The 20,856-nt window shown below is 36.6% G+C and overlaps 1 protein-coding gene across 5 annotated transcripts; it reads right to left on the bottom strand.

Moving 5' to 3' along the window:
- Positions 1-527: 527 nt before the first annotated feature.
- On the bottom strand, positions 528-19,008 carry stx3b (syntaxin 3b). 5 transcript variants are annotated; one of them, XM_067518769.1, is made up of 12 exons: positions 18,608-19,008; positions 11,571-11,645; positions 11,340-11,439; positions 10,830-10,904; positions 10,638-10,708; positions 9,652-9,760; positions 9,491-9,564; positions 8,408-8,542; positions 6,217-6,327; positions 5,859-5,969; positions 4,390-4,509; positions 2,476-4,028 (listed from the first exon to the last, which is right to left on the bottom strand). In XM_067518769.1, the coding sequence occupies exons 1-11, from the start codon at positions 18,635-18,637 to the stop codon at positions 4,420-4,422; spliced, it is 981 nt and encodes a 326-aa protein (XP_067374870.1). In that variant the 5' UTR covers positions 18,638-19,008; the 3' UTR covers positions 2,476-4,028; positions 4,390-4,419. The 5 variants fall into 5 exon arrangements, with proteins under 5 accessions (XP_067374869.1, XP_067374870.1, XP_067374865.1 ...); XM_067518764.1 differs by lacking the exon at positions 5,859-5,969 and having other exon boundaries at positions 18,608-19,007; XM_067518768.1 differs by lacking the exons at positions 2,476-4,028; positions 4,390-4,509; positions 5,859-5,969; positions 6,217-6,327 and adding exons at positions 528-1,155; positions 1,255-1,347.
- Positions 19,009-20,856: the final 1,848 nt, after the last annotated feature.

Genomic DNA, 20,856 nt, shown 5'->3' with positions numbered 1-20,856 from the left:
AGCTACTCTACTAACCACGCCATTCTGTCATATGTGCTGTAAGAATATGTGCTGTAAGAATAATTGAACATAGATAAGTTCAAATGTTTTTCACATGTATTAAACTAGGCCTATTTGAGCTACTATTCACTTTGATCACATTGGTCTTGGTAGTTGATGTGGTGAACGTTTTTCATTTAATAATTTTCTAACCGTTAAATTTCTTTTATCTTTGTGCGCCCGTTTATCCTCCCCACACCAATAAGGAAATCGAACGCACCCTTGTGTAGACCCCGCCCCATGTACTGTTGATGGGCGAGGTCTATCTCTGAGTAGGAAGAACATCGAGATGGGGGATGAAATGAGGTCAGGAAAGATCTTTATACACGGATGTTATGTCGTATATCGCCATTCATGACATGTAGCTATCACACGTAGGCTAATAAAACAGGAACAAATAAAGTTAATAGGTGGTGCAAACCGAAGAGAAAAGCAATCAGCAGGTCCAAACCTCCAGCACAAGAAGTGAAAAACACACTAACACTTGGTACAACGCACAGAAATCTTTTATTACATAACCGACTTTACTGGGTTGACAAAAAGCCATTGAGTGATTGACAGCCCGTTATACAATACGGCATAGTCACAAGCATTTCTGCAGCACAGACGCATACGGATCATAAAAACAACACCATCACGCACACAATGTCTTAAAAATATGATACCAAATAAATCAAAAAAATGCTACTCAGTGGGGTATTAATAAAGAGCTTACATAAAAGCATGCGAATTGATGAATTTATAGAACCCAGACAAACACAAACACTGGTTGTACATATTACTTAGTTTTAAAGGAATCCTATTCATAACAACTTTATAGTGTCTCTAAATATGACTGTCCTTTCTTTGTACCACCAGGAGGCGGTAGACTACAGTCGATCCCAAGAACCCCAAATGATGAAAATCTACACATTTAGAACACGTTTAAACACACTTCATACAGCAAGAAAAATATTTTCAATTAATTTATAGGAGGGTAAATGCACTATATTGATATGGTTTGATTTACGTTTTTTTTTTAAAATATACTTTAGATTTTAAAACAGACCTAAATGCTTTGAGGGTTGAAATAGGAGAGCACCAGATGTTTTTTTTTTCCTGGGGAAATCCTCCTTCCTGGAAACAAAACACAATAATACAAAATACAGACTTTAAACAATCATTGTGAAAATAAAGAATGCAGCATGTGCCAAATAGATAATGCAGGTGTTTTACCTGTGTAAACCATTTTTATGAGAAGAAACTGTAGAGATAGGAAACCACAATGATCCCAATAATGGAACAGCACAACATAATCATCATTTTTTTCTGTAAATTATGAGAAAAAAGACAAAGTAAGATAATAGTGTGATGACACAAAGCACTATAATACAACACAGTTCATAGCATTTATGGACACACTAGTTTGAGGAAATGATTGAGCAAAAGGAGAACTGGGGCACAGAGGACGGGTGTGTGTGTGTGAGAGGAAAGTTAAAAGAAATAAACTAAAAAACAAACCACATAAACCAACCTACCTCCACTTTTACAGCTGTGAACCTAGCTGTACTTCACATATTTACCTTGTGTCACTCACAAATGCCAGGAAAGCAAACAAGCACAGGATCACAAGGAAACACTCAACCAATCATTACAAAACACATTAAAACTTTAATTTCCATTCAAATCATTGGCACTTGAAGTCAACAGTCCAGAAGAGTATCTATTTTCTCCTTCTTTTATTGTAGCTCATGCTGATGACTTAAGTGGTGTAAAGAAAAAGGCTTAAATAGAAGTTTTGGGATCAAACAGCGGTAGACAGGAGCCAAAGGAGTAGACCGAGCTGGGGTCCCGCTTTCTTTCATATATTCCCTGCACAGCCAGAATTGAAGGCAACATTTAGGTCGTGGTCAAAGAGAAATAAAGGTTCTCTCAGTGATGGTGGCTTTCATAATGCACATGCCTTTTTTTTTTAAAGCCTGTTGTGTTGATCCATTGTAATCCATATCTATTGATTATAATGGATCACCACCAGCTTTAAAGGTGACATATAAAATGTTGTTCAATAAACTGCCAGTTCAACACATTCCCTCTACAAGAAAAAAAACATTCTCCTGATATGTTGGTAATCAAATAGAATTAAAAGTCATATGCCACTTTATTAGGAAAACCTAGCTAAAACTAATCAGGAAAACACCCTTCCTGTAATAACTCTTAACATGATTTGTTTGCTTGTACACAACATTTTTATAATACAGTGTTTTATAGGTTTTATGAAACTATGAACCAAAACATAAAAACACATGACAATATGAAAGTACTCATGTTCAGTTGCATGCTGTAAATATGTGTAGATTTAACTTTGTGGTCATCTATTAATGTGTACTCTGTGGCCTGGTGATGTTGTAGACTGTACTGTAAACTGCAAACTATACTAAGCGGTGTATACACAATTGATCTTTTTTTGTTTTTTTAATCAGTGAGGACCACATACATATTAGTCAAAGTGTAACAATTACATTACAAAGCAGCACAAACAGCATGCTCCAAACTGTCCAAATAATTTTACCTCCCTCCTAATTTCTAAAGCTGTTTTAACAAAAAAGGATTTTATTCTGGGACTCTTTACAGTGCAATGGTTTCAGAAATTGTATCTAATAAAATGGCAATGGAGTTTGATGATTACAGTATAAATATTGTGAAACCTAAAATACAGTCAAACCACGCACTTCAATGAGCCACCAACCAGGAGGGAGTGTCCATTTAAACCTGCCTGTTTATGTGTGACGTAATTAACAACACACCATCAAAAAGCATAATAAAAAAACAGACTATACTGGATTTTTAAGGAAACAGGCACTAGTGTTACTACCATTCACTCCTTATACTTCTTTGTCTTTAAACATTACGTTTGACAGCATTTTAAAAGAGGAGGCAATCATACATGACATTGTACCAGCTTAACAAAGATACAAAACAAATATTCAAGCATTCTACCAGAGTTTACAGTCTTGAGATAAATCCTTAAGTAATGCCTGTCTATGTCCTTGGCGTGTCCATTCTGCTTGTCCAAAATTGACCTGTCTATGAAATTAATTTTCGTGAGCACTATCCTTCACATTTAAAATCAGAACCAGTGGGCTCTTAAAACTGAAGAATCATAAGTGAGTACACACAATCCTCTTCAAGTAAAAAAACGGAGTCGTATTCAGGATTAGATACTGAGAACTCACAAAAATAAATCTATTATTTACATGATCATATGAGGATAATTACAGAAATACAGCATATTTTAAAATGTAAAAGTGCTGAAAATCAACAGAACAAAATGAACCCGGTTACAGTGAAAAAAACAGTAGCTAGCATTTTAATCACAGACTGTGTCAAGGCACATTAAGACAAGAAATAATGTTAAAAAGAGATGAAATGCCTCAACACACTTTCACAGCATCAAGCTTGCTGGACATTAAAAGGAAATTAATATAAATAATATACAGGCAGATTCTTTGGCAATGAAATGAAACAATGAAATGTTTGGTGACACTGGAGTGAAAATACAAGCAGTTTTTTTTTTCCAGTTCCCTTTTCATCTCTGGAGAGATACAATAAGTACTGTACCTCATGTCAGCTTCAGTCTCATTTCCCTCATTTGCATTAGGGCATCCTCACACTTTTAAAGCTGCATGAGAGAGTTGAACAGAACCTCGAAGACCAAGAAGGACGATGGTCAGGGGGGTTAGTAAAAGTGACAATTAAAGTTTTACTGCTTACAAATGTTGCACACTCCTTTTTTTCCATTATAATAATGTGTGATTTTAAGCTGACGATTTGTACATTTATGGGTGTCAGATCTACATGGAGTGATCAGTATCAGTCTTTTCTTTGGCAGGCCAGCTGATGGAGCAGATGATGCATAAACAGACACTGTCCTGCTATAGTGTCTGGGTGAGGATTATGATGAGGAGGATGACGACAACCACAGCACAGATGACACCAATAATGATAATTTTCTACAGAGGAAGAGATACAAAGAGTGAGACAAAAAGGGAGAACAGTTTAAATGATGGGACATACAAGCAGTGAAATGAACCCTTTGACCAAGCACCAGTCAAACAGTGTGAGACAAACTCATCACTAGTACTGCTTTGTTTATTCAGCAGTAACCAGAGGCATATGTTGGAAAATAGGAGCAAAACACACACACACCCAAGAACTTCAAATACACATAAACACACCTCAAGTAAACCCTGTGGACAAAAGAAAAACACACAAAAAGTCTAATGAAAGAGCATGCAAACCCTTTCCCAAAGCATGCCTCATACCCACACCCATTGTGGAACTACAGTGGTTATTGGCTCCAGAGTTACTCACCCTTAGCTCTCCTCTTACTCAAATAGCTCATCAGCTTCGCTTCAATCCCACTGACAACCCGATTATGAGAGCTAGTATGGCAATCAAGACCAGCACAATCACCACTATTATCACCATTTTCTGTTGGGAACAACCAAGTACAGTTCCATCAGGACCATTCTCAGTGGGAAGCAGCAAGGATAGTATGTGTGAAATAATAACGTTATCTACTACTGTGTGACATATAGTGTAGTTACTAGTTTGGCAGAAGCAGAATGTGCAGTATACAGTAACAATAAGGATATCATATACATTGTATTTTCTTTGTAGCTTGGTAACCACGAAAACTCTCTGCATCAAGTCTGATAAACCAGTTTTCTCTTGACACAACAGTGTTGACCTAAAGTTGTGAGTACAACAGTTATTTTCATGGAAGCAGCCAGAAGCTGACAAATATTACATTTAAATATAGCTAAAAGCAAAGATTAAAAATAGCGCAGCAGCCATCCACATGCTGTAAATAAAGAAAGTTAATGTTGAAGGCGAAGAGAAAGGGCAGAGAGAATATAAGTGTGGAAACTGTAGTCTTGCATCTGGTTCTTGGTTGGTCACAGTTGTGTTTAAAGCACAGTGGTTCACAGGCCACAATGTGAAGACTGAGGAATAAAGCATGAAGGAGGGCTGGGGATCATGACAGGTAACACAGTAAGTTAAACATCTGGGTCTGGATGGTGGGAATGGTCTTCATGTTGTTGTTTTCAGGCAGATTTCCCAAAAGCAAGATCAAACATAGCTCTGGGTTAATAAGTGCTGCACTGGTGGAGATGTGTTGTTTCAGGTATTAGAAAGACAATAAAACATGATTTACTTAGTAATAGCCAAATAGAACTGAACAAATACATTTATTACAATAATGACTTTATCTCTTGATGTGAGGTAAAGAGTAGAAACATGCTGTTTGTGGTACCCAACAAACTTTGAAAATATGTACTTGAATGTTTATTACTGGCCACACTAAAGCAACATTTGATTGGTTGAACTTTATTGCCAGGTAGCCCTATGTTTTTTGCAAAAGACCTCTGCATGTGCTGCCCCAGCTGTGTTAAAAATCATATATGGTGGTCGGTATTTTTTGCAATGCAGGAGCCTCAATGGCTCCTGCATTGCCTATAATGCAGTCACACCAATAACCATTACTATTTGCTCATTACTGTCAGACTTAAGGAAGAAGAGGGCATCTTTGACATCCCAGGTGCATGTTCACATTAGCTCAGGATCACTAGAATAACACTCTTTATCGAAATAACAGAGGTTTGTGAATTTGAATCCAACTTAATCTTTGTCCCAATCCAGTTTATGGTACCCACCAAAAAATCTTCAAAAAAATGGAGTGATTATATCTCCCTTCTTCTTTCCTTTTGGAAGTTATAAAGCTATTTGGACTGCTTTTGGGAAACCAGACTGCTGTTTTTTTGACCCAAGTCACTCACACGGCGAGCCTCTTGCTGAAACTTTGCTGCTTTCTTAGTATCTGCTACAGCCCGCTCCACAAAGCCCACAGATTGGTCCATGTTGCTCTCAATTCTGTCAATCATTCCACCCTAACATGGGCCACATTGTTAGAAGTGATGAAAAGCAAGAAAAGAAAACAAATAAAGAACAACACAAGAGACCAAGAAACAAAAGGCGAAGAAATGTGTTTGTTTAGAGTGAGTGTCATCTGTCTGCAGTAGGTTAAAAGTGTCAAAATGTTAAAAGAAAGTCCAACTGTGTCTTGAAATTTGAGCAGAGAGAAAAAAAAAAATTTTTAAAAATTAACTGGTACTGCAGTTCGCTAAAGTACATTACCTTGCGTGCTTTAGTCTGGTACCGGACAGCTTTTTTGGTCTGTTCTTTAGCCACTGCTATGTGGTCCGTGGACTTTGATACATTCTGCTCAATGTTGTCTATTATTTCACCCTGAAAAACACACAATAATCAGTAAGATACCGTGGCAGAAAGAAAGTGTAATCAACCAGTTTATCCTGACCACATAATACAGCTGGTTTCAAGAGGTTTCCAGTGATTGTTTTTATCACAAGCTCCATTGTTACATAAGTGAATGTCATTAGGCAGCTTCAAAAATGGCAAAATGGAGATTTGTTTTATTCCCAAGGTAAATGTCATGAAAAAACCATTTACAGTTATGATAATGCTGATTGTCTTTGTAGCAAACTTCAAAAACTAAAACTAATTAAACATGGTTTAAAAAAACAACAACAACAACAACAACAACAACAATACACACAGCAGGGGAAGGGCCCTTACCTTAAACAAGCCTTTCCCTCAGAAAGCATAGTGCAAGCAGTAAGAAATATGTGGTTATATTCATGTATGCATATACATAGTATAACTTAACAATGTGTTTTTGTTTGTTCAAGAGTGAAGTTTGCTCTGATGTCTACAATGAGGGCTGATTTGTACATCTAACTAAATGCTTTAATATTTGTTCCATCAATGGTGGGTGAAGAGATCGAGGGGGCAGTAGCAACAGAAAGTAAAAACAGGTTCTTGAGAGTCACAGAGCCGGAAAAGAAGCAATAGGAACAGATGTAGACTGAAAGTCAGACTACAGCTTTGGCAGGGAGAAAATCAAATATGAAAATACAGTTGAAGTTTTTGCATCCCATTAGTTTGAAATGGTAAAACAAAGTATTCCTTCCCATCAACATAATATTTAATACACATTCTGATAGTAAACATTTTACTTTCTCATCAGAAGTAACAAAAATGGTCAAGGAGTGTATAAAAAGAAAGTTACATTAAAACACTGTGTATTTCCTCCTATTGCTTTCATAACATCCTCCAACTTCTTTGGTTACCCTTTGAGCAGCATTTGGATCCTTTTCAGGAGTAGCCCAATCTTCATGGCATAATTGTTCCAAAACCACCAGATTGCTTGGTTGTCATTAATATACTGCGCTCTTCAAATCTATCAACAGCTTTTTACTGATATTTATGTCTGGAGACTGGAAGGAACATCAGTGAGCTTGCACCATGTTTGACTTTGAAAATGGTGCTCTTCTCCTCATAGGCAGATGTTCGTTCCTCGCAAAACATACCTCTGTGATTTTGAGCAAATAATTTGACTTTGGCCACATCAGTCCATTTAATCTTGTTCCAAAATTAATTTTGTTAATTCAAAGGCTCCTTAACATACTACAAGCATGTTTCCTTATGTCTAAAAGTAAGTAATAGCTTCCTCTGGGTTTTTCTTCCAAACAATCAAGACATCTGTGGAGATATAGATCTTTATTCGTGTTGATTCTAAGGACTTTGTCAGGTCTCCTGCTGATGGTTTTGGATTGTTACTTAGCTCTTGATCAAGCTTCCTAGCACCTCTTTCAGTCAATTTACTTTGTCTTCCACTTCATATAAGAGTCATAGTGTGTACACATTTCTTCAATTTCTGGATTATAGTGTTCACAGTTGGTACTGGTAACCCCAAATTCTTTGATATATATTTATATCCCTCTCCAGCTTTATGAACATTTACCAATTTTATTTTGAGGTCACCTGAATTCCAGATACCATTGTTTTTGTAGCGCTCAGTAAACTGCTTGAGACAGCCCCCAATTATCTACCCACTTGCCAATTAAAAGTCCAAGCCCAATTTAACACACTTGGTACCATTCATTAAACAGTAAGTGTTGACAGTCTTTTTTTTTTTTAAGTAAAGACACCAAATTTTACAAATTAAACTTTAATTACCTAGAGGGTTTTATTAAGAAGGATACAAACTTTGCACTGATATAATTTTCAATATTTTACTTTGACCGTCTTCTTATATTGTTTTTTTTTTGTTTGTTTTTTTGTTTTACTTCTGATGATTGAAAACATCTCTACTAGGGGTTGCAAACATTTTCACTCAACTGTATTTTGGGCACAGACCCATGGTTGTATGTATAAGAGTACATAAATGAATGAATTAGAAGATAGGTTCTTTAAGTAACTAATGGGTAAATGAGGTCATGGGCAGAGTAGAAATAGAGATCAATACCTGGCTCTCCACCAGCATGGCAATGTCTACAAACATATCGTGCAGCTCCTTGATGCTGCTCTCCAGACGGACGATGTCTTTGTGTCTGGATTCAATCTCACTCAGGGCTTGTTTCGAAATCCCAGAGTCCACAATCTGCAGAGAGAAGTTTCAGTTAACACACAGGAAATGTACACATACAATCTTGGTGTCACATCTAATGTCTAGTTGTGACCACAGTTTGGCCTAAATTAGGCAGTCATGAGTTTGCATTCTCACTTAAAAAAGGCAGCTAGTTAGACAACTGGAGGAAACGAGGTTGTCAATTGTAGCTCCACAGAAGACTATACCAAATTCTTCTAATGTAGAGTGACACTGCTGTATTGAAAAGAAAAAAGAAGGAAAAATCCATCCAGTCTTAAGGACAAACAAAAAATGTAGTTACAGTATACCAAAGGTCTTCAACATATTAGGTGTTTGGCTGATGGAAAAGGGCTTAACACTTTTAAAATGTAGCCTGTACCCATTCATTTAACTGACTACTGTAGTATATTTGTGGTACTAGAGTGTGTGTCAAGTTTCAAAAAAATAAAATGGACTACTTGAACATTTTCAGGAAGTATACCTTTAAAGCAACATTTCATGTAGATCCAGAACTGTACTTTTAACAGCAGGACCATCTGAAGGAAGTCCCCAATTTCCTTACAGTGTGTGTGTGTGTATATATTTAAAATATTATATTATTATTATGTTAAATAAAAATATTCGAGAAGACGAAGACCCTTTAAATATATGGCGCACTCATTTACCACCTCTTACAGATCAATGCAATAGGACAGGTAATTTCTGCAACCTGTGTTTGAGCATCTCATATGCTCACTGGCATTTGAAAATACAACACATTAAAGAAATATCAAATTAATCAGACTGGCTTTGAGCCCAACAGATCAGATCTCAAGCACAGGTAATGAGTAACAAGGCATTTTGAGTTTTACCAAGCAACAGACAACTTTCCTCAGTTCGTACATATCATGATTAGTGACGAGGCAATGGTAATGTTAGTGTGCTACTATCAAAAGCAGAAGTGCAAGCACACACACTTACCCCTGCAGTGAACACAGCAGCATTACCACTCTCCAACATCTCCTCCAGTTCTTCATCTGTTGTTGCTTTTCCAGCTGGAAAGGAAAAGGAAAAAGTTCATGACATGGAAAACTGTAGAACTATCACATAACTTTGTGACTGTGTTCATCAGTACCACTCACTGATCTCTAGCTGTCTCTGAATACGTCCTTTACTCCTCTCCCTGAAGTCCACCTGGGCTTCATTATACTTTGTCATTACCTCAACAAACTTCCTAGACAGCACTGCATGCTAGGAGACAGCAGGAAAAAAAAAACATTTGTATCAAATTAGACAGGAATATCTGTCATTTTAAGATAACAAATACAAGTTGATGATATATTTAAAAGCATACTGTTTTGTTTTGTGTATTTTAAATATTACAAGCATACGTACTTACAAATTAGAGAAAGTTCTGAAAGGTTCACAATTTTTACATAAGGAAAACCTTAGACATGATCCGATGTTAATTCCTAAAACTAGTTAAAGGGAACCCAAATTGACAAATTACAGAAAATTACAAATTACACATATAAATGTAAAATAGCAGAGGGTTGTCCCTGTTGGTTCTAGCTAGTGGCTACCTAAAATCAGAGTCAGAAGACTCTTGAATGCAGAGGATGGGACAGAGCGATCAGGGTTGATTAAACAGTTACAGAAAGGAATACCCAAATATGCTACTGTAAAAGAGGGTCACAGCAGTTACTGAAGGCACAGGTTTATATACTTTTGGCACAGACTAATGTTTAAGATGAAGAAGTCATTATTTAACAAACTGAAACTATGAATCACTGTAATTTGAGTCACATTTGCCTAATTGGATTCCCTATATCTAGCTTTAGGACTTTGAAAGTCTGATTTTGTTTTCGAAAATATTTTTGTAGAAATATAGAAGTCTAATTAAGGTCACTGTACAGGTAGGCATTTTCTGCTTCTCTTTACCTTGATAATGTTCTGTATAGATTGTAAACCATCAGCACTCATGCATGCAATGTTTTAGTAGTTAAAAAAACAAGATCTAAGATCCTGATTCACAAATGTCAAAGTGTTAACAATCTGTATAAAAAGAATTCCTTTATAACCAGTGTTAACTGAAGGCCACCTTGCATTTCAGATGTTCAGAATTTACCTGTGATTTACGTATCCGTATGTCAGCTGACACCCTCTCTTGCTCCTCTGACTCCAGATTCCTCTCAATTGCTGGGAAACAAACCAGGATATTGATTTCTGTTTTAGTTTGAACTAGTAGAGATCACTTTTTTACCCCAATTAACATTCAATCAAATTAGCATCACTATTATTGTGACTGTGTGGCACTCACTCTTGAGTTTGTTTCTTGCATTGTTGGCCATCTTTTTAATGTTATTGGTAATTGCCTCCAAATCATCCTGTGTTTCTGGGGGAAAAGAGATACGTGGCAGTAAACAGTTAAGTGTGTTAAACGGGTTTATTTCAAGCACAAACATACAATTAATAGACACTAATGAATTTTCTGTTGTCACACAAAATGTTATTTTGTTCTCTAAAATGTTTTTAAATGAAGCGAAGGTGAATTTTTGTTATATTTTGACAATGCTACTTAAAAATAAAATGTCATAAAAATTTAATTTCTTACGAGTACAAGAATATGTCTAAGAAAACATAAATCAGATTTATTTTGATTTAAAACACACACAAAAAAGCAAATCCAGCTTGTAACAGAGAAACATTAGCAAAGTTTATGTAAGAAGAACACCGGTAATATGATGCTCCGTGACGTTAATACATTTACAGAAAAAAGAAAAAAGGGGCAGATAAAGAAAGAAAAGCTGATACTGATGAGTCATCTTACTCTGATCTGATGTAGGTGCAGAGAGGATGACTGAATAAAGCTTTTTGACTTCAGACACATTCTCGTCAATTTTATCTATACTGCTTCTGATGTCTTCAATCTGAAACACATGAAGAAAATCATCAAACTCTATTGTATACAAATGACACAGGTTGAAAACATTGGGCATTGAAAATAAAAAACACTCAAAATAAGAACAAAAAGTTACACTCCCCACACACCCTGACTCACCTGAGAAAAGAACTCATCCATAAAGGCTGCGTTATCCACAGCAATCTCCACCTCGTCATCATCTTGATCACACGTCTAACAATAAAAAAGTAAAGACTGTCAGGCACCACAGAGAGCATGTAAAGGCTATCACATGGTCCTCTAAAGCTATGTACAAAAGTCAATGAATGGGAGTTAAAGGTTTATTCAGATGTTTATTGTATGTTTATTGTTTATTGCAAAAAAAAAAAAAGACACGTTTCTTTAAACACCCATGCGTTTCTGTAAGACTCTGCCGACTATTCTGTCCTAATGCCTTTTAATAATTTATGCAATGCCCTATGAATTTTCTTGTGATTGAATAAACTTTCCCAATTGAGAAAAAAAATCCTTAACAATTGTTATGTTCAGGAGCATTAGATGCTTTTTTGGTAAAGCAGTGGGGGAAATATGCAGCACGAACACACCCTATGTTCATAGAAAATACAGAGACATTCTGTTAGCTAGCCTGAGACTAAAGCATGATTTCAGGCCATTCACCACCCTGTCTTTGAACACCAGACAGGATGTGTATTTGATGTGTCTTTTGATCTTATGTGAATGCTCTAATTCTTATGTAAGGGTTGATATCAATATTAGCTTTGATACCAGTGCCAGAACTAAACTTGAGTTTCTTCAATATGTTGAACTAAAATTATGTTTATTTCCATCCAATGCAAAATAAATAAATAGATTCTTCTCATATTAAACTAAATAGGCACCTCAGACACATCAGACTTGTGTCAGAACAATCCAGTCCTTGTCATATTTAGGTTGTCAGGCAATAAGGAGAAACTCCAGGAATTTACTAGTTACAGCCAAGAAATAATTAGTTGCAATACACCCAACAAAACCTAAAAGTATTGCTTCTAAATCTTAATTTGTATAATGAATTAAACATACACAACTCAAGATCAACTGCTTTCGGCTTTGTCCTTTCAGGGGTCACCCGATCAGTCTCGGGATTATGACCACCCACCTAATATTTAGTAGGTCCCCTTTTTGCTGCCTTTTGCGGCCTCCCCACCTTGCATCTGAATCCCACATGGCATCCTAGTCTTATCACTTTCCCAAATGAACAATGTACACATACTCGAATGTCCATATGACTTAAAACATGATTCATGAGACCAGTACGCCTTCTTCCATTGCTTTCAGCTGTGGACACAGCTCAGCATGGGCCACACAGCCCTATACTCAACAACATCCAATGCAGTGTATGTTCTGGCACCCTTCTATTGGAATCAGCATTAGCTCTTCATATTAGCTCTGTCATTAGTAGCTCTACTACTTGACCAGAGTACACATGCCAGTCTTTGCTCCACAACCACATCAATGAGCCTTGGCTGTTCACGAGTCTGTCAATGGTTCACAAGTCTTATTTCCTTGGACCACTTTTGGTAGGTCCTGATTCCTTCAGACAGGGAAAATCACTCAAGAGCTGCAGTTTCAGAGTTTGGAGTCTAGATATCACAATTTGGCCCTTGTGGAAGTCACTTAAATGCTCACACTTTTTTCACGGTTCGATAAACAAATTAATTTGCTGCCTAATATAGCCCACCCACTCTCAGGTGCTATTGTAATAATATAATCAGTGTTAGGGACTTTGTCAGTGGTCACAATGTTAAGGCTGATCTGTGTGTATGTACACAGAAGTGAGAATGATACACGTATTAAACTTTTCACTTCAGTCTAAACAAGAAAGGTGACGATACATTTAAGAGTTCTTTTAATCTTGTCACAGCACAAAGTAGATGTAACTGTAAAAATATCAACATCGGGGCACAATATAACTGAAATACCAACAACAGGAAACAAAAGGAAAAACTTTAAAGAAGAAGAACCAAATACCGTTTTAATAATTTTATTCTTAGGAACATATCTATAGTTCCTGTCCAACTATCCAGTTGAAGGAAATTTTTAACTTCAGTAGCCTACAAAAAAATGTTGCCTATAATATTTATTTTCATAATCTTGTTTAGAAAATACTGAGATTTTCTGAAGTTTGTTTACTGGCACAGTGAAAAGACTACTAATGAAATGTCTCTCTGTTTAGCCACTCATTCGAATTGAATCTCAACAAATATTGGTCTGACCCTAATAAGCTGCCACATAATAAATTTATCAGAATGCTTCATCCAATGAAGTCATAAGGACGTCATAAGGGATGATTAGTAAACACAGCACTGCTGTAAGTCAGCCACAAACAGCTCAGTGCGGCTGGTGAATATTTACACAGTGAAGGTCTAGGGCCAGGCTCCAGGAACTCAACCTGCTTTCACATGACTTTAAGAAACTTCAGCTGAGGTACAGTGTAAACAGACATTCTAAAGTCATGTTAGGCAGGTGAAAAAAAAAACGACTGATGATTAGTAAGAAATGTCACTAAGCTCTATTTGTTCCCTCTCTTTTGATTACTTCTCCATTTGAAGTTAAGCATGTTTTGACTGTGCAACTGATGAAACTGCACTGGAACAGCTGTTACAAGAATTATTCTTTAATTTGTGAACAGTGTTATAGAAAACAGTGACTTGGTTTGTTCTTCGGTTACACAGGGTAACTCAGACTACAGCTGCAATAATTAGTAACTCTATGGAACGACTGAAAAAACAAAATTAACCACTATCTGAATGGAGTCTCAAATAAGCAAGAAATGTTACAATGAGAATATTTTAGAAATTAACAAAAATAAAGCAAAGAAAAGTGAAATTAGATAATGCAAATCGAAATATTGAATGCCAGCTCCAGTCCTGAATCTCATTAAATACCAGCTCCAGTCCGGAATCTCATTAAATATGTTCAATAATTTTTCAAGCAAAACTACCAAAGGTGTGCATTTACTGTTTTTGTCGTATTTGGTTTTAGTTGATCAAACAAAACAAGCTATTTTCATACATGAAAAAAAACTACAAAGAGCCTTTTTAAGTATTTTTAGACTTTTATAAACAGAATGTTACCAGTAAACCAGTCAATAATGAAAATTATATATTTTTTTGTCACAGCACCTCGTTCTTTCCGTTCTGACAACCTTTAACTCCTCATCTCAGATTTGAATTGCAAATGTAGCTTGGACTATTTTGTTCAGGCTGCTGTAACCAACAGCATTTATTAACACAAAGTTCCCTGGACACACACACTAACACAGTGCTCAGGAGGTTATTCATCCGATGCAGCACACGGATACACACATTATGCTCCCTCACACGACATTTCTGCAGTAGTAGAGATAAGAACAAGTGCTCACTTCCTTCCAGTCTCTCTCATTCAGCAAAAATAGGGGGAAGGCACTGACATGTGTGACAAATGCTTTAAGAAACCAAACAGACAAAGGCCACACATACAGAGATACACACACACTTCACCTTCAGGTAAAAACTGAAGAGGTCTAGGGCCACGTGTAAAGAACAAATTTTTTAAATTTCTTGTTTTCATTAACTCATTTGCCTATATTACAACTCAACATTCAGACAGCTTTTGCTGTTAGAACAGTGGGGCTGGCTATAGCTCACTTGCTGAGGCAGTTGTCCACAGACTACAGGGTCAGTACTTCAACACAAAGACACTCAAACTTGTTCCTGGTGGATGAGGTGACCATGGCACTTTGATAAAAGCACATACATTTACTTTATCATGAAAAATGATGAAAATATTAGTCATACAACATTCGTATCATGCTGTTTTTGATAACTACATGGGAAAATGAAGTTGTGTATGGCTTTATGATTGGTTGTAAAAAAAATGCATGAGATATCTTATGTATGATAGGCATTTGTGCGCTGTAGAACTAGATGAACATTAACCATTTTTTAAACAGCATTTTCAGCTATTTCTTCGATGCTATGATCACATGCTTAGGTACAACAAGACTGTGTAATCATCAAAAACCTAAATACAAAGGATAACATTTGGACAAGAGGACACCAAGATTAGAAAGGAGCACAAACGCACCACATGAATGAAAAAAAGAAATATCAGCTCAGTAAATTGCTTTTTTTTTGAGGACTTCTATTTAACACTTATTCTGCACACAAAGCACCATATGTCATATTACATAATTCTCCTCAACAAAGCAATGACCAGACAGATGTTTTACATTGCAGCAGGCACAGCGATCCCGTGCCTCTCAAACACAACAAACTGTCTGTCTCGCTGTACACATAGCTTTACTGGAGACCCTAGTCTTGAATGTTATGTTAAATATGCAACAGAGTGATCAAACACATGGACAAAAATGCACTAAACAACACAATAGATCTCAAGGACTGAGCTCATCCTTTTAGCATACATAGTTAAACAATAAGTCTTAAAGCCAATAACCATCTGTGTACAAGCAAGGGCCATGAGTCAAATCATGGCGCTTAGTGAATGTCCAACCCTACAACCAACATATCATTTCCACTTAATATGACTTGGTCATCTTAAAAAAATCTGTTGATAAACTGTCAGACTTTGTCTCTGAGGATCATAAATGACGAAACATGATATCGGCCATAACACCTTCAACTGAACAACCAGAAACACTTCAAGGCCGAGAAGAAAACAAGACAGCTGACAAAGATTGTGTGAACAAAGAAAGCTGAAGAGACAGTCGTATAAAGACAAAACTGTCAGATAAATAAAGGCATGGAAAATAGGTCATGCGTGACTCTTCCAGTAAAACAATCAAAGTCATTTTGAGTTTACAGATTCTTAGTATTTTGTCATTATGTAATGTTGTGAATGTTACTGTGTTTTGGACATTTTACAAACCAAACCACGCTACAAATCATAAAAAAATTTTGGGGTCATTAATCAGCAATGAATGTAACTATTAGTTGAAGCGCTGTTCATTAGATTTTTCCATGGGATGATTTATAAAATGAGCCACAAGCTATCACAACAGCAGGCCAGGGACCTGGGGGTCAGATTTACAGCAGCATGGTGACAGAAGCCAAAACACTCCATCAGGACTTGTGTTAATGCTATGCCGAAATCTGACCAGGGATTTAAAAACTCCACGATCCACTGAAGAACCCATGTTAATGGTTTTCATTCATTGTACTGATATCTGAGCTGGGAGGGGAAGCAAAGACACAATTTTAGTTCAGCAGGCCAGTTTCCCCTCAGGGTAGTGTACACAGAGAACTGAAAAGCTTAAGGCCTTGACTGAAAGTACATTTGAAAATAAAACAGAAAGCCTGAGTAATTGAAATCAGCTTAAGTTAACTTTGGTCTTTAGTTCAGCTCATGAAAATGAAATAAGGCAAAACATGGCCACAGTATCATCATATGTTCTCTGTATTTCTAAAATGGACAGAGCTAAACAACAATCCTGGTTTCCTGCCGCTACCTCTCCTAAAATCCTCCAGATCTGCAGCTTGTCAGGTGATATGATCACACTGTTGGCTTAAGTTCACATGAACATGTGGCCCTCCCCACACAAATATACAACTAAGATTACAGCTAGCAAGTTAAACTTTAGAAAGGAAACTCTGAGAGGGAAAGCACGGTGGGGGTGAGGGAGACAATGTAGAAAGATTAAGACAGTGAGAAGGAAATGTTGAAAAAAAAGTAGTTAGGATGGAGGCCTCCATTAGAACACAACCGTTCTCTCACAGCAGCTTAGCTTTACAAGTTGTAACAAATACTGGCTCACTTTCCTTGTTATCTGTTCCTCCATTTCCAGAAGAAAAAGCCAGCTGTGTGAGATATAGCCTGGAGGCCCAACGCTGTTGAGCAATTTTAAACAGCAAATATTTGGCTAGGAGTTTTCGCCAGCTATAACAACACATCCTTACATGGGTTACAATATGAATAAGTGCATTTAGTGTATTAACTTAGTTTTCAGAAATTAATACAAGTAATTCTTGGTTTACTAATTACTACTTTGTTTCCGCAGAATACATGCGGGACATATGCACAAGATAATCTGACTGTAATGATGTGAAATAAACACCTAGGTCCTTACTATATTGACGCCAATTTCAGTTCATACAAAGTGTAGATCACGTGTCTATTGTACAACCTTCAACATATTGATTACATTTTCAGTGGTTTAACGTAACTCTGGCAACAGTCGTTCACAAACCCTAGCGTCAGTGGTTCGATTCCCAGTACCTACTGGCTAGGAATGGGTGAATGAGATGCAACATTGTAAACCGCTTTGGATAAAAGCACTATATAAGCAGACTATTTACCATTTAATTATTCAGCATTTCAACATTGATTACTCTGTTATCAGTCCAACAACCAATTAACCAATTGTTCCTTTTAAAATTCATCATCATCCAGGGTTATGTCGTCGGATTGTTTGCTTTTAGTACAAAACTAAAAAATCCTTAATTTCCACTCACAACGCAAACGATCATATTCAAGAAACTAATACCACTAAACCTTTTTCATATTTTCTAGATAAACAAATGATTCTTTGTTGGTCCACTAATGGTTTTGTCAATAACGGGAAATGTTAATCAATAGTGTTGAAAAGATGAATATTTAAAAGCAAAAAAGGTTGTAAGCGAGTAAGTTAAATCAGTTTGACAGCCCACTGCTGTAGCTGGGTAGACTGATAGGATGTTTATATACAGGACGACATCCTAATATAGGAAGCAATGATAGTCAAAGCAACACCAGCAACAACTTTCAAAAGTAAGGCAATCAACTGAAAGTCTTAAAACATTCTTCTTTTATCTACACATCTTTCACTTTACTCACGTGGCTGTTTGTAAAGTAATAGCAAATTACCGTTGAATCATCTCTATTTTACATCCCCGTTGGTTTTCCCAACCTGCTCTTACCACATCCATCATTTCGGTTATGTCATCGCAATGTAAGCTACACGGTTCCAAATGAATACAATATGCCAAGTTTGTACTGTTTGAGTTTCAATTAAAAGAGTAGAAAATGGTCAAATAAAAGGTGTTTTGCTTGACCTAACCCGTCATTTATCAAAGCGTTTGTTAAAGAGCCGTTGAAGTGTAGAGAGAAAACGCCAGAGAATAAAAACACTTTAAGGCTAATGTTTAATCGATTTTACTTACCGCTTTGAGTTGCTCCAATCGGTCCTTCATCTTTCAGACAAATAATGTAACTCTTTTAAACCTGAGAGACAGCCACTATATTCTGGGAACTTGCACAAAAACTAACCCCAAGTCTCTGGGTTGTTCAGTCAGCTGCCGAGCGCGGTGTCCAGCAGAAACTCACCCCCAGTAAGAGAGGAAAGTAACCTCCCCAGAAGACCTCACACTGAGAAAACGACTTTTTCCGAAAAGAGGACTATTTCTGACGTTTCCCCATACAATATGGCTGCTGGCTTTAAGGCCAGTGTTTTTTCTTTGCTAAATCTCCTCGCTCAGAGGATTAAAACAACAGTTGTGTGGAGCCGTATAATCTGCGTGTCCGCTGGCTACCAGTAATCATACTAAAACGCACTTTTCTGACCAACGCATGCGCACACAACCCCCTGCTGTGTAGGATGTAGCCACGCCCTAAGCCACCTGCCCTGTTGATGCATTCAGGTGTAGTAGGAATAGTAAAACTCCTTAAATACTTCACAGCTAAAAAATGCAGCGACTTCACAGCTTTTCTCCACTGACTTAGTGCCTATCTGCTAAGCTTGCAATTTTTGATTATTAATAAATTATTCGTCATAAGAAATCTTGATATTTAGGCATGTTTATATTATTATAACATAATGCAATGATTTGTAACTCTCATCAATGCATATGTTATTCACAATGGAACATAAACAACATATCAAATAAATATTGAAACAGATATTCTAGCATTTCACAAAAAATATTAGCTCATGTTTATTAATGTGTAGGATCTACTCTTCTTCTAACAACTGTCTGTAAATGTCTGGGAAGTGAGGAGACCAGTTGCTGGAGTTTAGGGGAGGAATGTTGTCCCCTTCTTGTCTGATGCAGGATTCTAGCTGCTCAACAGTCCTGGGTCTTTGTTGCTGGATTCTTTGTTTTAAGATGCAGACAATGTTTTCTGTCGGTGAAAGGTCTAGACTGAGGGCACGCCCGTTCAGCATTCAGACTCTTCACCTGCATAGCCATACTGTTGTGATGGATGCAATTAATTGTAGTTTATCATTGTCTTGCTGAAATATGCAAGGTCTTTCCTAAAAGAGACATTGACTGAATGGGAGCATATGTTGTTCTGAAACCTCTATGTACTTTTCAGCATTGGTCCCTCTCCCCTTTAGTATGCATAACACGGCGTGCATGGTTTTCCAAAAACAATTTCAAATTTTAATACATCTGACCACAGATGAATTGTGCATTTTGCCTCAGACCATTTTAAATGAGCTTTGTCCCAGAGAACACGATGGTGCTTGTGGATCATGTTCACATATAGCTTTTTCTTTGTATGATACAGCTTTAACTTACATTTGTGGATTGCACAGCAAACTGTGTTCACAGACAGTGATTTCTGGAAGTGTTCCTGAGCCTTATGTAGATGGTGGGATGTTCAAAGTCTTCAAATTTTTACTTTGAGGAACTTTTTTCTGAAATTGTTCCATACTTTTTTGGTGCAGGTTATTACAAATTGGTGAACCTCTGCCCTCCTTTACAGTTGAGAGGATCTGCCTCTCTGAAATGCTCCTTTTATACCAAGTCATGTAACTGACCTGTTGCCAATTAACCTATTTATTGTGAAATGCTCTTCCATTTGTTTTTTATTTTTATTTACATTTTACACATCATCTCAACTTTTTTGTAATTAGGGGTGTATTACTGGAGAATTTCTACAGTTTGGTGATGCTACCTTTAATAATTATAGGTAAAATATCAGCCTTCACCACTGCTTTTGTCCAATATGTTTATGAGAGTAAAATTTGTAGGAGCCATTGGAGTATGTTAAATCCATTAAAGTGAATTTTAAGGTTCTATATATATTTGTAATTAATTTCAAAGTTAAAACATTTAAATTTAACTTTTTGTTCTTTGATTTTCTAATTAAAGTTTCATACTGTTGAACAATAAAACAATTAAATAACTTTTGAAAAAACCCATCTCACCACAAAGTCAACTTGGTAGCCTTCAATCATATCTCAGATGTCCTCTTCACCTAGTTGTCATAAATGTTCCAATTTCAATTTCTGTGAGCAATGTAAGGCTGAAAAACAAAGTTCATTCATAATCATAGAAACAACAGTTGACAAAATAATCTCATAAAAACAATTCTGTATCCTTTAAATGTGACACTGAATTTTTCTCGAGAGGAAATTGAAGATAGGATTATAATGTAAGCAGCTATAAGCCAGTCCATTTGTATC

Source organism: Channa argus, chromosome 10 (genome assembly GCF_033026475.1).
Source record: "Channa argus isolate prfri chromosome 10, Channa argus male v1.0, whole genome shotgun sequence".
NCBI classification, from domain to species: domain Eukaryota; kingdom Metazoa; phylum Chordata; class Actinopteri; order Anabantiformes; family Channidae; genus Channa; species Channa argus.
This window is presented reverse-complemented; position numbering and strand designations above follow the sequence as displayed.

What these genes read in the sequence shown, in the direction of transcription:
- stx3b (XM_067518769.1), bottom strand. Translation starts at nt 18,637, where the DNA reads ATGAAGGACCGATTGGAGCAACTCAAAGCG. An exon ending in TCAGAGACAGCTAGAGATCA is followed by an intron (nt 9,565 to 9,651) that starts GTGAGTGGTACT and finishes TTTCCTTTCCAG; the next exon opens with CTGGAAAAGCAACAACAGAT. An exon ending in CTGCTGTGTTCACTGCAGGG is followed by an intron (nt 8,543 to 9,490) that starts GTAAGTGTGTGT and finishes TTCTCTCTGCAG; the next exon opens with ATTGTGGACTCTGGGATTTC.